Source organism: Trichomycterus rosablanca, chromosome 13 (assembly GCF_030014385.1).
Source record: "Trichomycterus rosablanca isolate fTriRos1 chromosome 13, fTriRos1.hap1, whole genome shotgun sequence".
Taxonomy (NCBI): Eukaryota; Metazoa; Chordata; class Actinopteri; order Siluriformes; family Trichomycteridae; genus Trichomycterus; species Trichomycterus rosablanca.
The window spans coordinates 2,955,431-2,969,599 of NC_086000.1; the positions used below are offsets into that span (position 1 = coordinate 2,955,431).

General features: G+C 42.9%; 1 protein-coding gene across 1 annotated transcript in view; it reads left to right on the forward strand.

Moving 5' to 3' along the window:
* The first annotated feature begins 2,958 nt into the window (after nucleotides 1-2,958).
* atp6v1ba (ATPase, H+ transporting, lysosomal, V1 subunit B, member a) overlaps nucleotides 2,959-14,169 on the forward strand; it is a 33,678-nt gene continuing 22,467 nt past the window's right edge. The window contains exon 1 of the mRNA XM_063007217.1: nucleotides 2,959-3,111. Coding sequence (XP_062863287.1) covers nucleotides 3,006-3,111 — 106 coding nt within the window. The 5' untranslated portion in view covers nucleotides 2,959-3,005. The remainder of the gene's footprint in view (nucleotides 3,112-14,169) is intronic.

The following is a 14,169-nucleotide window of genomic DNA, read 5'->3' on the forward strand; positions in this document are numbered from 1 at the left end:
AAGCCGGCGTATTTGAAGCGAGGGCAGCGCTCGGGTGGGTGGAGGCTCTTCACTGGTATTAATCGGCTATTTTTCGCGTTCCGTCTGAAACGTTTGAATTGTCTCTCGAGAGACTCGCCGAGCCCACAGAGCTGTCAGCGCCGACACCAGCCGCTCCGCTCAGCCACTTCAAACTCTAGTGCTTTTTTACCCACTACCACATTTTACACTGGAGTGTGTGTGCGTGTGTATGTGTGTGTAGTGTGGGTGTGTGCAGTGCGTATGTTTACGAGAGTGGGTGTGTATGTACAGTGTGTAGGATGGTGTGTATCTGAGGGTAAGTGTGCACACTCAAGTGTGTGTGTGTGTGTGTGTAGACTTGTGTGTATTTGTAGAGTGGGTATGTGTGTGTGTGTACAGTGTGTAGGTCTGTGTGTATCTGAGGGTAAGTGTGCACACTCAAGTGTGTGTGTGTGTAAGCTTGTGTGTATTTGTAGAGTGTGTGTGTGTGTGTGTTAGTTTGTGTGTATTTGTAGTGTGTGTGTGTACAGTGTGTAGGATGGTGTGTATCTGAGGGTAAGTGTGCACACTCAAGTGTGTGTGTGTGTGTGTGTGTAGGCCTGTGTGTATTTGTAGAGTGGTTTTGTTTGTGTGTGCAGTGTGTAGGTCTGTGTGTATCTGAAGGTAAGTGTGCACACTCAAGTGTGTGTGTGTAGGCTTGTGTGTATTTGTAGAGTGGGTATGTGTGTGTGTGTGTGTGTGTGTGTGTACAGTAAATTTGCACCTGAGTAGACAGTGTGAGTGTGTCGAATTTTGCCCATTTTACACAAGTTACAAGACAAGGGTCAGGGTCGTGGTGAGTCCGATTCATTGGGCGAAAGTCAGGAAACACACCAGACAGGTCGCCATTCACGCAGATCAGACACACACCTTCACACACACAATTTTAGTTCTAATTGGCATGACTGCATACCTGCATCCACACAAAAAGGATCCTGGCTGTCCAGCTGGGGAATTGAACCCAGGCCCTTCTAGCTTTGTGGCAACATGATTGATGGCATGAATAATGGTCTATACAGTATGTACAGTATATTATTTGATGAGCTTAGTAGAAGAACTAAGATGTAGATTTTACGTTACTCCGTTTAGCTTAACACAGTTAAAATGAACCTGCTCGAAATGGGAAGCATGTAGAACAACCAACACTTTTATAAATTGACGTTGAGTGTTAACTACCCGGTTGCTAAAATGCGCTTATATACCGGATCATGAATGAAATGAGCTCTCGAAGCCCGAGGCTTATGGGACCCGAATCGGGATGGGTCACCTCAATGAGATCTCTCCGCTGCTCAGTGGTTGCGTCCTATCAGAAGCACCTTCGAGTAGTGTGGAAAATGTGTGCACTTGATGTAAAAGAGGGGAGAAAGAGGTATAGTGGATCTCAGGAACAGTAAGTATATGGTCTCTTGGGATAAAAATAAACATTGTTTTTACAGCTCTTAAGAGTTTGAGAGAAATAGTGATATGCTGGCTGATTTTACACAGCAGGCGATGTACTGCACATATGTATATTTATATGTATATATGCCCACGGGGTGCTGTTGGCTGGATATATTTGGTTGGTGGACGATTCTCAGTCCAGCAGTGACAGTGAGGTGTTTAAAAACTCCAACAGCACTGCTGTGTCTGATCCACTCATACCAGCACAACACACACTAGCACACCACCACCATGTCAGTGTCACTGCAGTGCTGAGAATGATCCACCACCCAAATAATACCTGCTCTGTGGTGGTCCTGTGGGGGTCCTGACCATTGAAGAACAGGGTGAAAGAGGGCTAACAAAGCATGCAGAGAAACAGATGGTAAGTGGAGCTGATAAAATGGACAGTGTGGAAACAAAGAGGTGGTTTTACTGTTATGGCTGATCGGTGTATATATATATTTCCCTTTTTATGTGCAGCAGGGCTAAGGAACCTAAGACAGACAGACAGACAGATAGATAGATACTGTATTAATACAGAAGGACATCAAGGATCTATATACGTATTACAACCTATTTATGATAGACGAAGTCACAGGACCATCTTAATGACCTGACTAAAACTGCTATAGAGAACAACATTCCACAGTAACAGGACTAATCCAGTCAGAACTTCCAGGTCACTTATTTGCTGGGTTCATTGTTGATAATTGCTTCATCTTAGCTTGAAGCTACCTTTTTATGTACTGTTTTGCAAGTGTGCTACAATGAATGTAGAATAGTATGTAAAATAGTTGTAAAGTTGGGTTTGAAATGTCATGCGAAGGGGTAAAAGGAGGCACGCCCAGTGTTGCCACTCCCAAGATTTTGGGATTTGGAGGATCGATTTGGGATTTGGGGATTTTGCCAAGTAATCTTACTTAAGCAATTAAAATCTGCATACAATTTTATGGTGTACAGTCATAAATAAGTAATGACAGAGTGTACTAGTACTACTAAATAATAACCTTTGGTTGTCGCTTGGTTTGGTCATTTCTACGGCTACTGTACATGTACTTCTTTACTTATTTATTTTTTCTTGGACGTGAGAACATGACGTCTGTTGTCGTTTGTGCATTTTACTTCTGTTTTTTGGTATTTGTGATAGATGGCAGAAATAAATCTAATGATCCCTCAACACTGGGCACGGCTGATTAACATCTACTGAGGGTGGCATGTACAGTTTTGCGAGGGGGAAGGGGCACGACCTGGCCCTGAGTGTATTTTAATCCCAAACTACAACATTATTGATATAAAACATTATAAAACATTATTATTACGAGTTTAATAATACAATAAAAACTCGTTTCCGCTTAATAGCTAGATTGCTAACTGTCACCAGCGGCGTGAGCGCGCACGCAGAGCCGGCCTGCGTCAGTACGTAGTCGCTGTACATCACGTGCGCGCTCCTTCCTGCTGGGTCATATGATTAGTGGTGTTAATCCTGCTGGAGGAAGAAGAAGTGTTTACTGCCTCTCTGCGCTTCTAATTCGTTTAATTTCATCATGGCAACGTTAGTGGCGAACCGAGTGGAGCTGAACGGGCCTGAAGCTGCAGCCAGACAGCACGCACAAGCCGTGACCAGAAACTACATCTCACAACCCAGACTCAGTGAGTAACACTGCTGACCTTTAATTCAAACTGGCTTAGTGATGGCTGCGTCCCAAACCGAGTATTAGTGCACTAGATAGTGTTTCTAAGTAGTGCGTATTTCAATTGCATTGATACTCTATTGATAGTGTGCTTGTGTGTGGTTTGGGATACAGCCAATGTCTCCGGCTTGTGTAGATGTAAATATAACTATTTGACTCACTGTTTTTGCAACAAACATCCAGTTTATACTTGGAATTACCTTACCTTTTATTAGTTCGTCTTTTTATTTAATAAATATTATAATTTTAATACTTCTTCCACGAATAAACAGGTAATTCTACTTAGCTATGCGGCTAACATGCTAGCCGAACTGTCAAGTTGTCACTTCTGTACGGCAGTTCATTTCTTATTTTACTATCTTTAGTAAATAGAAAACGAACGTATTATGATTTATTGTTAATAGAACTGTAGTAGTAAAGTTAGCCAGATAACTTAAGGTAAAGAAATAAAGTCTATATAAATTTACGTGAGTAGTTGTGTATTTAAGGTATGTGTGTTCCAAATGTGTTTGTATTGTTAGCGTAGTGCACTAGCTAGGGCGCATTAATACATTCTTTCCGTGAAGCTGTAATGCACACTTGTAGGGAGCAAGGAGCAATATGTAATACGGCCCCGTAGTTGTTTGATTATTTATCTGAAGCATATTTATAAAACGAAAACATACACATATTAAATCTTTTTTTTAAATTTTGCATTAGCTTGGATAAACCACATGTTTTTTTTTTTTTTATCAAACATATTTATAATAACATATTTAATAAATATTGAAATGAGCCGTATTAGTAAACGTGTTTAATAATTCACTCATGTAATAGAATGGTTATATATAGTTTATAACTGTATGTGGAATCCCAGCCTGTGATCAAGACTTCTAAGAGGTCTACAGTAGACAGATATGATGACTGACTGTGATGCCCCTCATGTGACAGTCACATGATTCAGCCAGGAGAAGATCAAGCCATGAGCTGAAAACCCTTGACATGTGCTTACATCTTGCTTTTCTTCCTTTTGTTTGACTTTTATTTTGTTTTATTGCAAGAATAAAGAATAAATTGCAAGGCTAAATCTGGAATAAGTAAAGAGATGTGCCGTGTTCCTGTCTTTCTTTTCTTCTTTTGCAATCGGATGCATCCATCGGATGAGGAACCAAGTCACGTTGTGTAGAAAAATGTTGCAAAATCCTGGATTTGCATGAAGTGTGGGACCCCTTTTCAGAAGCAGTGATTGTTAACTTCTGCATTCTCATTTTTCTGATGCTTTGCCTGACATTTTCCCCCCAAAACGACATGAATTTATTGGTGTCAAATGTTAATATGAGTATGAAAAGTGAATCGTGGGTTTGTGTATGTGCTCATTCCACGTCTTTCACACACGTTTTTCTTCTTGAAGCACAAACTTCTATTCACTTTCCATCTATTACAAAATTACCTCCTCCTGTGTGCACATTTTGGGCCGCAGGCCTTGAGTTTGACACGTTACATAGGCTTAGCTTTTTTACAGGGGAAGCTGGATTTTATGGAGTCCATCTAATATATTTAACCAAGGTTTCTTTGGCCTTTGGGGGAGACAGCCACAAAACATGACCACACCCTTAGCACACAGTTAGGTTTCCTTCCTTTTCTGTATAGCTATCACAGCCATCCTTATTTTTTCTTCTAAATGGTTCATAAAACCAGTTTTATTCACAATTCTGTTTAAAAAACAGTCCCAGAATCGTCGATCCTGGATACTGACGAACCAGAACTGAAAATAACTGTGAAACGGGATGGTGGTGGTAAATATTTTTAGATTTTTGAGGCCTAGGACCTCAATTTTAAATGCCTCAAAAAGGCAGACTTGCCCGTGTCTGAGTGAGGAAGGCATTACAAGAGCGACTCCTACTGTTTAATGAGGTGACTGCACTAAAGGTGGAGAAATACCAAGAGCATAGCGTGTTCCTCCCAATGTGCTGTACCAAATTGGGACAATATATAAAAGAGTTTTTTTGTCCATCATCCCCTCTAGATGTTCCATAATACAGAATATAATACTGAATGATTCCATAATTTTTTTTCTTAATGACCTAATTAATATGCTGTGATATTTTCACACTTGATCTAGTAATTTTGTTTACCCTGTTAATAAAGATCCAGGCTAAGAACGATCTCCCTCCACCTCCCTCCCTCCCTCCCTCCCTCCCTTCCTTCTATATTATTGATGTTATTTACCGTCGGCCTCATTAATTTACACCCCAAACATGCTTTTTCCGAAACGCCACACCGGCGCACGTGCGTGTGCGTCTTTTTCTTTCTTTCTATCTTTTTGAAAGTGTCAAAGAAAAGCTCGTGCTAAAAGCCTCTTAGCGAAGCGTGGAAGAAACGACTTAATGGAAGAACCGAATCTGAAAGCCAAAGCAGAAAGAGAGAAGCTGTATAGAGACACCGGCCCACCCCGGCGGAGTCGCCTCCCCGAAAACGACTCAAATTGCACCTTTAATGTGGGCGCGCTGCACGGCGGCTCTATTTTCTTCGTCGGCGCTGAGCGAAGCCTGAGTGCTCGCCGATAGAGACGCGTGATTGAAAACGGGGATCGGTGTGCAAACATGCCGTGCGTTTCTCTAACCAGGTGTTTTACACACAGCTCAATCAGGGCCGGGCGTGGCCGCCTGTTGTCTTTACATTTACGTTTCCAGCATTTAGCAGACACCATAATCCAAAGTGACTTACAGTACTGTGACAGTATACAGTCTGAGCAATTGAGGGTTAAGGGCCTCGCTCAAGGGCCCAACAGCAGCAACCTGGCAGTGGTGGGGTTTGAACCAGCAACCTTCTGATTATTAGTCCAGTACTTTAACCACTAGGTTTGCTCTTAAACCGCAACATTTTTTTATTTTAAATGACCCTTGTACGGCGGTCAGGGGCACAGCGGTTTGAATCTCAGCTGCGGGACACAGTCAGCTGTGCCTGTATGGTAAAGGTCAGTGGTCTCATCGCTCGATTACACATCAGTGTGTAGCGTTCTTTACACAACCTGCAGTCTTGCAGGTGAAAAGAAGCGGCGTACTCTGTCTTCGGTCACCTCTGAGGTGCCAACTGGCCTCCAGCTCACAGAAACAGTTGGCCGTGTCTGAGGGAGGCATGTCAGGGTAGGAATCGGATGTTTGATTGGTGTGAAGGTGCGTTTCAGTGTGTCTTCACATAGTCTTGCCAGAGTGCGCGTTGGGGGGGAGGTGTGTCAGTGGCATAGGAATTGTAAAAGGGAACTGGATATGACTAAATTAGCAGAAATTTTAGCAGAAAAGTTCTAATTCTCTTAGATTCTTACGTTCCATCACTTACAATGCATCTGTAGGGTGGCACTGTGGCTGGTGGGTAGCACCGTCGCCTCACAGGGTTCGGTTCCCTTCCCAGATGGAGCGACCGTGTCCTTTCTGTGTGGAGTGATGAATCATGGGTAACCTGTACCTACCTGTCCTGTCATGAATAAATACAATACATATAGAAATCTACCACACCGGCGCAGAGATCCTGAACTCCTCGCTTCGAAACTCGGTGTTGCCACCGGTCGGCTGGGCGCCATCTAGCGGGCATAATTGGCAGTGCCTGCATCAGACACGTGTCTGCTAGGGCGGGATGACCGGACTATGTGGGCGGGTATACCCACCTCGACTGCAGTCAGGGATCCCCCAGCGGCGGAAGGCAAATTGACTGCGCTAAATGGGGAGAAAAATGCATCAGTAAAATAGGAAGACATTTTTTCTTCACCCAGTCATGTGACTTTTACCATGAAGGGTTAATCAGGACGCCGAACCTAATATCACTCGTCCTTCAGCCGATCCCGATTCGTCCCGCTGATTCTCTCGCCGCCGTGACGAGCCGATCCGTTCTCCGACTCGTGCCGAGCCGTAGACAAACAAATAAAGCGAGCACAATGCTCATCCGTCTTTCCACAGTTAAAGCTTTTATATTTTTTCCTTCTTATCTTAATCATGTCATTTGCAACAAAAGCAATTAACCCAGTCAGTCTGCGCTCTTTGTTTTAGCCCTGAATAGACTCCTAAATGAAATGAAAAGACTTTCCCGAGCCGTAATGGTATTTTCCGCGCAGAAACAATTACCCGTAATGACACAGCTATAAACAAATCTCTCAGATGTCGCAGCCCACTTTATTTTCGCCGACGGTTTCCTGTTTCTAATCCTTTTGTCCGCGCGTAATTAATCAATTGTCACGCCGGTGAAAGAGAAAAGCCCCCCGGTGGGCGTTCGACTTCATCTTGCCATCAAAGGGAGAAATGAAATGAATTGAAAGAAGAGGATAGAATAGTTGACTTTCAAAAATAGTATCCAAGTCTCCAAATTATGTAGCACTTAGACAGAGGTGGGGGGGATTTGGGGTGGGGGGGGGGGGGGGGGGGTGATTGGGCAAGCCCATTATTTTAAGCACAAAGCACCGACACAAGCTGTTCATCTTGAGTTCAATCAAGTATTTATTTATTTATTCATTCATAGTACAGTGAGGCATAACATTAAGACCACCTTCTTAATATTGTCCCCCTTTTGCTGAGGCATGGACTCCACTAGACTCCTGAAGGTGTGCCGGGGAATCTGGCACCAAGATGTCACCAGCAGACCCTTTAACTCCCGTAAGTTGTGAGGTGGAACCTCCATGGATCGGACTTGTTTGTCCCGCACGTCCCACAGACGCTCGATTGTATTGAGATCTGTGTCCCCCGGTGGCAAACTGGGAGTGGTGGGTTTGAACCAGCAACCTTCTGATCTCTAATCCAGTACCTTAACCACTGACTCCCCCTGTCTGGCTACACTCGGACTGCTGCAGCTCTGTTATTTATCCGGTGTCGTGTAGCAATCAGAGGGTCACTGGTTCAAGCCCCACCACCACCAAGTTGCCACTGTTGGACCCCTGATTAAGACCCTTAACTCAGTGCTGGAGTGCTGGGCTTGAACCAGCAACCTTCTGATTTCTAATCCAGTACCTTAACCACTGACTCCCCCTGTCTGGCTATTCTTGGACCGATGCAGCCCGGTTATTTATCTGGTCTCTGTAGTAATCAGAAGGTTGTCAGGTCAAGCCCCGCCACCGCCAAGTTGCCACTGTTGGACGGTCACACTAATTTGGTCGTATCCAATTACCCCTGTGGCAAACTGGGAGTGCTGGGCTTGAACCAGCAACCTTCTGATTTCTGACTACCCCTGCCTGGCTATACTTGGACCGATGCAGCTCTGTTATTTATACGGTCTCGGGTGCGCTGATGTGTCTTGTAGTAATCAGAAGGTTGCTGGGTCAAGCCCCACCACTACTACTGTTAGACCCCTGAGCAAGGCCCCTAACTCAGTTGCTTGAACTGTATACGGTCACAATTGTAAGTCGCTTTGGACAAATGGCACAAACGTAAACGTCTAAACGTCGGCTGTGCCTGAGGGAGGGCTGACCGGAAATCCAGGGTTAAATGTACATAAATGAGCCGGGCAGGGTTTGTGATGTTTTCTACTCGATCCCCACTCGTTCTCTCCTCGTCTGAGTCGATCGCGGCGCCTTGGAGACGCGTCGGCGAATATTTCAATCTCCTGACCCTCCTTCAAAATTGTTTAATTTTGCGTCTCGATTCTACGTCGCATTTTTCTGTCCTCTCGGAACGGAGGCGCCGCGCTCTTGAGCTGTCAGCGCCGTAATTGGATTCTCTGGGACAGCATTGAAGCGCGAGTGAATGCCGCCGCGGCCTCCCGCCAGTTTCGATTCACAGCCTTTTATCCCCTCTGTCCTTTGCTCGTCCGCCGGTCCTCTTTATTTTATTTTTTTTTATCGGCGTTTTCACACGTCCTGATGTTTCGCCGCTCCTAAATACGATTGAATCGCCGCCACAATTACCTTTCTTAACGGAACAGCCGACGCAATTATGGAACGCGGAAAAAATGTCATTGATTATTTTTACGGTGACGTGTTAATGCGTGTTTAGTCCGAGGTCCGGAGCGGACATTTTTGTGCTTTCTGAAAAGGCCCGATTTGCATGCTGTCGCATTGAGGCCGCGTGTTGTGCTCTGGGTGGAAGAATAGCAGCCTAATTCTGTTCACCTCGACAGCCTGATTCATCATAACGAGGCTGTTCTTTATTGACGCCCTATTCAGAGAGTCGGAGAGTAACGTTTCCGTCTTCATTACCAACCCTGGTCAAAAGCTGTGTGATCCAGGGGTGGACAAAATAACAGAAACCCTACCATGATACACCCTTCACTCATACTGAGATGTTCTGGGGTTTACATTCATGACAGGACATCCGTTCAAGTTTTTAATCTCAAACACAGTCATGGATGATTCTGTATCTCCAGTTCACCTCACTTCACGTCTTTGGACTGTTGGAGGAAACCGGAGCGCCTGTAGGAAACCCACGCAAACTCAGCACAGAAAGGACCTCAGTCGCTCCACCTGGGAACCGTTGGGAAACCTTCATTCCATTACACACTGATCAGCCATAACATTAAAACCACCTCCTTGTTTCTACACTGTGTCCATTTTATCAGCTCCACTTACCATATAGAAGCACTTTGTAGTTCTACAATTACTGACTGTAGTCCATCTATTTCTCTACATACTTTGTTAGCCCCCTTTCATGTTGTTCTTATTTGGGTGGTGGATCATTCTCAGCACTGCAGTGACACTGACATGGTGGTGGTGTGTTAGTGTGTGTTGTGCTGGTATGAGTGGATCAGACACAGCAGCGCTGCTGGAGTTTTTAAACACCGTGTCCACTCACTGTCCACTCTATTAGACACTCCTACCTAGTTGTAGATGTAAAGTCAGAGACGATCGCTCATCTATTGCTGCTGTTTGAGTCGGTCATCTTCTAGACCTTCATCAGTGGTCACAGGACGCTGCCCATGGGGCGCTGCTGGCTGGATGTTTTTGGTTGGTGGACTATTCTTGGTCCAGCAGTGACAGTGAGGTGTTTAAAAACTCTGATCCACTTGTACCAGCACAACACACACTAACACACCACCACCATGTCAGTGTCACTGCAGTGCTGAGAATCATCCACCACCTAAATAATACCTGCTCTGTGGTGGTCCTGTGGGGGTCCTGACCATTGCAGAACAGGGTGAGAAACAGATGGACTACAGTCAGTAATTGTAGAACTACAAAGGGCTTCTATATGGTAAGTGGAGCTGATTGATGGGTCTCCATATAAACCCACCTCATGCAAGATGTATTTAGTACTAAGTCTGCAGCAATAGAGGCGGATTACGATCGGGTAATTGGATATGACTAAATTGGGAGGGAATATGTGCGGAAACAAACCCTTGATCAGTATGAATCACTTAGTGCTACATAAATCCATCAGTCCGATGCGAATGTTTTCCTGTTTGTTGACCGTTTTAATCACGCCCCTGCGATCCCAAATGCGAGGGCAATTAGCGCTCCTCTGAAAGAACCCCCCTGAGTAGGAATAGAAACCCGAGAGGCGAATCACCCATCACTGTTACCACCGCTTTTGTTGCCTTAATTCCGAGCTTCTGGGGCGAAGATGCGCCTAAGACAGCGAAATAAAGCCTCCACCCGGTCCCTCCTGCCCCTCTTTGAGAGCGGAATGTGTTGGAATGCTCTGCGCCTCTCTCAATAGAGCCTCTTTTTTTACTATTTCACACCGAGGTGTCGTCCGGGCCGAGAGGTCACGCTAGCAAAACAGCCCCTCGCTCTGGATTAGCACCAATTAACGTCTCGGCGCACAATGAGGCCCGGCGGGCCCGGCTCTGACCCGCGTCGGCGCGAGGTGCCCGGCCCTCGGTCCGCGCCACTCCAGCTCAAGTGTCCCGCGAGGGGCGGGCAAAGTTTTTCAAACCTAATGGGAAATGTTGCTACTTCACGGCGTGTGAATGTATAGCTGTTTTTTTGAGGAGACCCTCTTTAGCGCTCTGGCGGTGAAAGGAAAGGGGTTTGGATCGGATCCTGTTACTTACAAAGACTTTCTTACTTCTGTGAGAGTTTGTTGCTTGTGTTTATTTGTACTTGTTTTCCTGTTAAATTAAGGGTTTGTACATTTTTGGGGGGTTTATGATCACATTTATTCAGCATTCCCTTTTTATCAACAGTTTTTTGGGTGGAATTTTCTTAATGTAAAAATATTATTTATTTTTTGGGGGGATTTTAATTGTTTTTGTGCTTTGAGTCGACTGTTAAATTCTACAAGTTCAATAAGTAAATAATCAATGAACGATTAATAATTCTACAACATTTATTAATGTGTTTATTTTTATGTGTACTTTCATTTTTGGAAAACTATTAATAACGTCTTTTATAGAAACCCCCCCCCCCCAATATTAGACCATTATTTCATTGTATTTGTATTGTAATATTTATAATATGAACAGACTCAAACATAATACCGATCATGCAATAAAATGACACAAATGTGTTAATCATGGTGTTAAAATTCAAACAAACAAACAAACGATATTAATAATAACTTCCTACAAAAATTCTGCAATGTGTATTTTTGGTTTTTGTTCTGGAATTTTTTGTTATAATGATAATAATAATAATTGTTATTATTTGTTGCCATTATTATAATTTTTTATTATTTTGTTTGTATATTTTTTTTATTATTATTGTAATTTATGATTGTTTTATTATTGTTATCATTATTATTATTATCAGTACAATTATTATTATTATTAATATTATTTATATTATCATCATTATTATTATTAATTATTATTATTATTATTTATTATCATTATTATTATTATCATTATTGCTATTATTATTATTGTTGCTATCATTATTATCATTTATTATTATTATTTATTATTATTATTATTGTCAGTGTTATAATTATTATCATTATTATTTATTATTATCATTATTATTATTAATATTATTACTGTCAGTGTTATTATTATTTATTATATTATTATTATTACCATTATTTATTATTATTATTACTACCATTATTTATTATTATTATTGTTATTATTACCATTATTTATTATTATTATTATTATTATTATTGTCAGTGTTATTTATTATTTATTATTATTACCATTATTTATTATTATTATTATTTTTATTTATTATTAATATTTTTATTTGGGCCTTTTTAATAATGGAATAATGGAGAATTAGCTTTTTTAGTCTACCAATGATTTGCTTATATATAGGGTTAGAACATTTAACATTGAATCTTTTATTCTTTTTGTATTTTTGGACACGTTGTAAAGCTTATTTAACAACACACACACACACACACACACACACACACACACACACACACACACACACACACACACACACACGCTGCTCTTCTAAATCCCTCAGTGGTCTGGCCCTGGTTTACTTATCAGAACTTCTACACCCCTATTCCCCTTGTATACTGGTCTCCTGTATGCTCCGAAATTCAGATTAGTTACCGCTGGTGGTGGATCATTCAGTGTCGTGGCCTCAAAAGCTTGGAACGCCTCGGGACAAACCCTCCACCTCATCATGCTCTTCATTTAAAACTCAGCTTATATAACCGTTTCTCTCAGTACCTCCTCTCTCCTCCTCTGTCCTGTAGACCTTGGCTATAAGAAAGGTGCTTTATAAATAAAACTTTTGCCTGTTTTTGGTCCTCTGATTGGTTCTGTGTGGTTTTGATGTACTGGAGTTGGTGTTGTGCTTTATTTTGGCTGCTCTACTCGAGTCTGATCATGTTTGGGGGAATGATTTCAGATTTCACTCGTGTTTTCCATTAGTCGTGGGCCGTGTGTTGTGGGTTTTGTTTGCAGAGATGTTTAAGAGGTTGGTGTACAATTATACGCCGGCAATTTTCCTACATCATAATTACCATCACGTCTTGCGTAAATAGCCATATGAATCTCTTTTGAAACATATGGACAATTTCTAGGCTAAGTGGAGCTATTAAGTCCATTTTACCAGCGCGTCCGTCGTCCATCCCAAGCCCTGCACCGCAATTTGCCTCGGGTTCGCTCCGATAAGGAGGCGTAGAACAAAAAGCGTCAAGTCTTGACGGAAAAACGTCGGAATTTGCGGAGAAATGCGTATTTTTAAGGCACTTTTTGATGCGCGTGATTAGCCTCGGCTCATAATTATTATAATCAGTCGCGCCGGGCTAATCTTTTGTTTGGGGGGAAAACGCGCTCTGTGGACGCTCGGGCGATTATTTTCACTCATTTTTGCCGGCTTGTATTTATTTTTGGTGAAGACTTTTGTGTCCGTGACGTTTGAATAACGAATGACGACTAGATCGGAGTGAGAAACGTCCAAATTCGATTTTTTTAAGACACCCTGCATTTAAACATAACGTAATTTACATCACAAATGACTCTGATTTGATCAAAGTGCTGGAGTGGTGATGAACACACCAGCGCATTAGCATTAAATGTGTTAATATTAACTTTCAGTCATTGATTCCTTTTATCTTTGGCTTCATCTGTGTGGCTTAAATCAGGTTTATTGTCCCCATTCGTTCTCATAATGTCCCAACTGGGGTCGATGTGAAGACCTAGTGACTTTCGGCAGCGTTCCAAATCACACAAGCTAGTTTTTGGGAGGTGCGCTTGTAGGTGCGTTCTTAGTGCAGGTCCCAAGCCCGGATGACATAAGGAGAGTTGCGTGACCAATGGCGGGACAGGAGGAGTAGGAATCGGGCGTGTCTAAGAGACTGAGAGACGCTTACAGTCTGATTTCCACCTTTCTGGGCGCTCGAAGCTTTAAGGGGAAGAAGGTTTTCATGTGATGATGATGTGAAAGCAGCGGCACATTAGTAACTCTGCTCTCAACCAACAAATCCACCCACCCCCACACACACACATCCTTCTATGTTACTAATTGGGATTGCAGGTGTGTGTGGCATGCTAATGTGTGTGTGTGTGTGTGTGGTAGCGCGCATTGCCGAGTTATTCAGGCTAATTGGAGGCGTTGGGCGCTGGACGCTTGTTTCGGCAGCCTTTGATATCAGGCTGCAGTCTGACGCCCCAAACAAAGCAACACACACACACACACACACACACACACACACACACACAC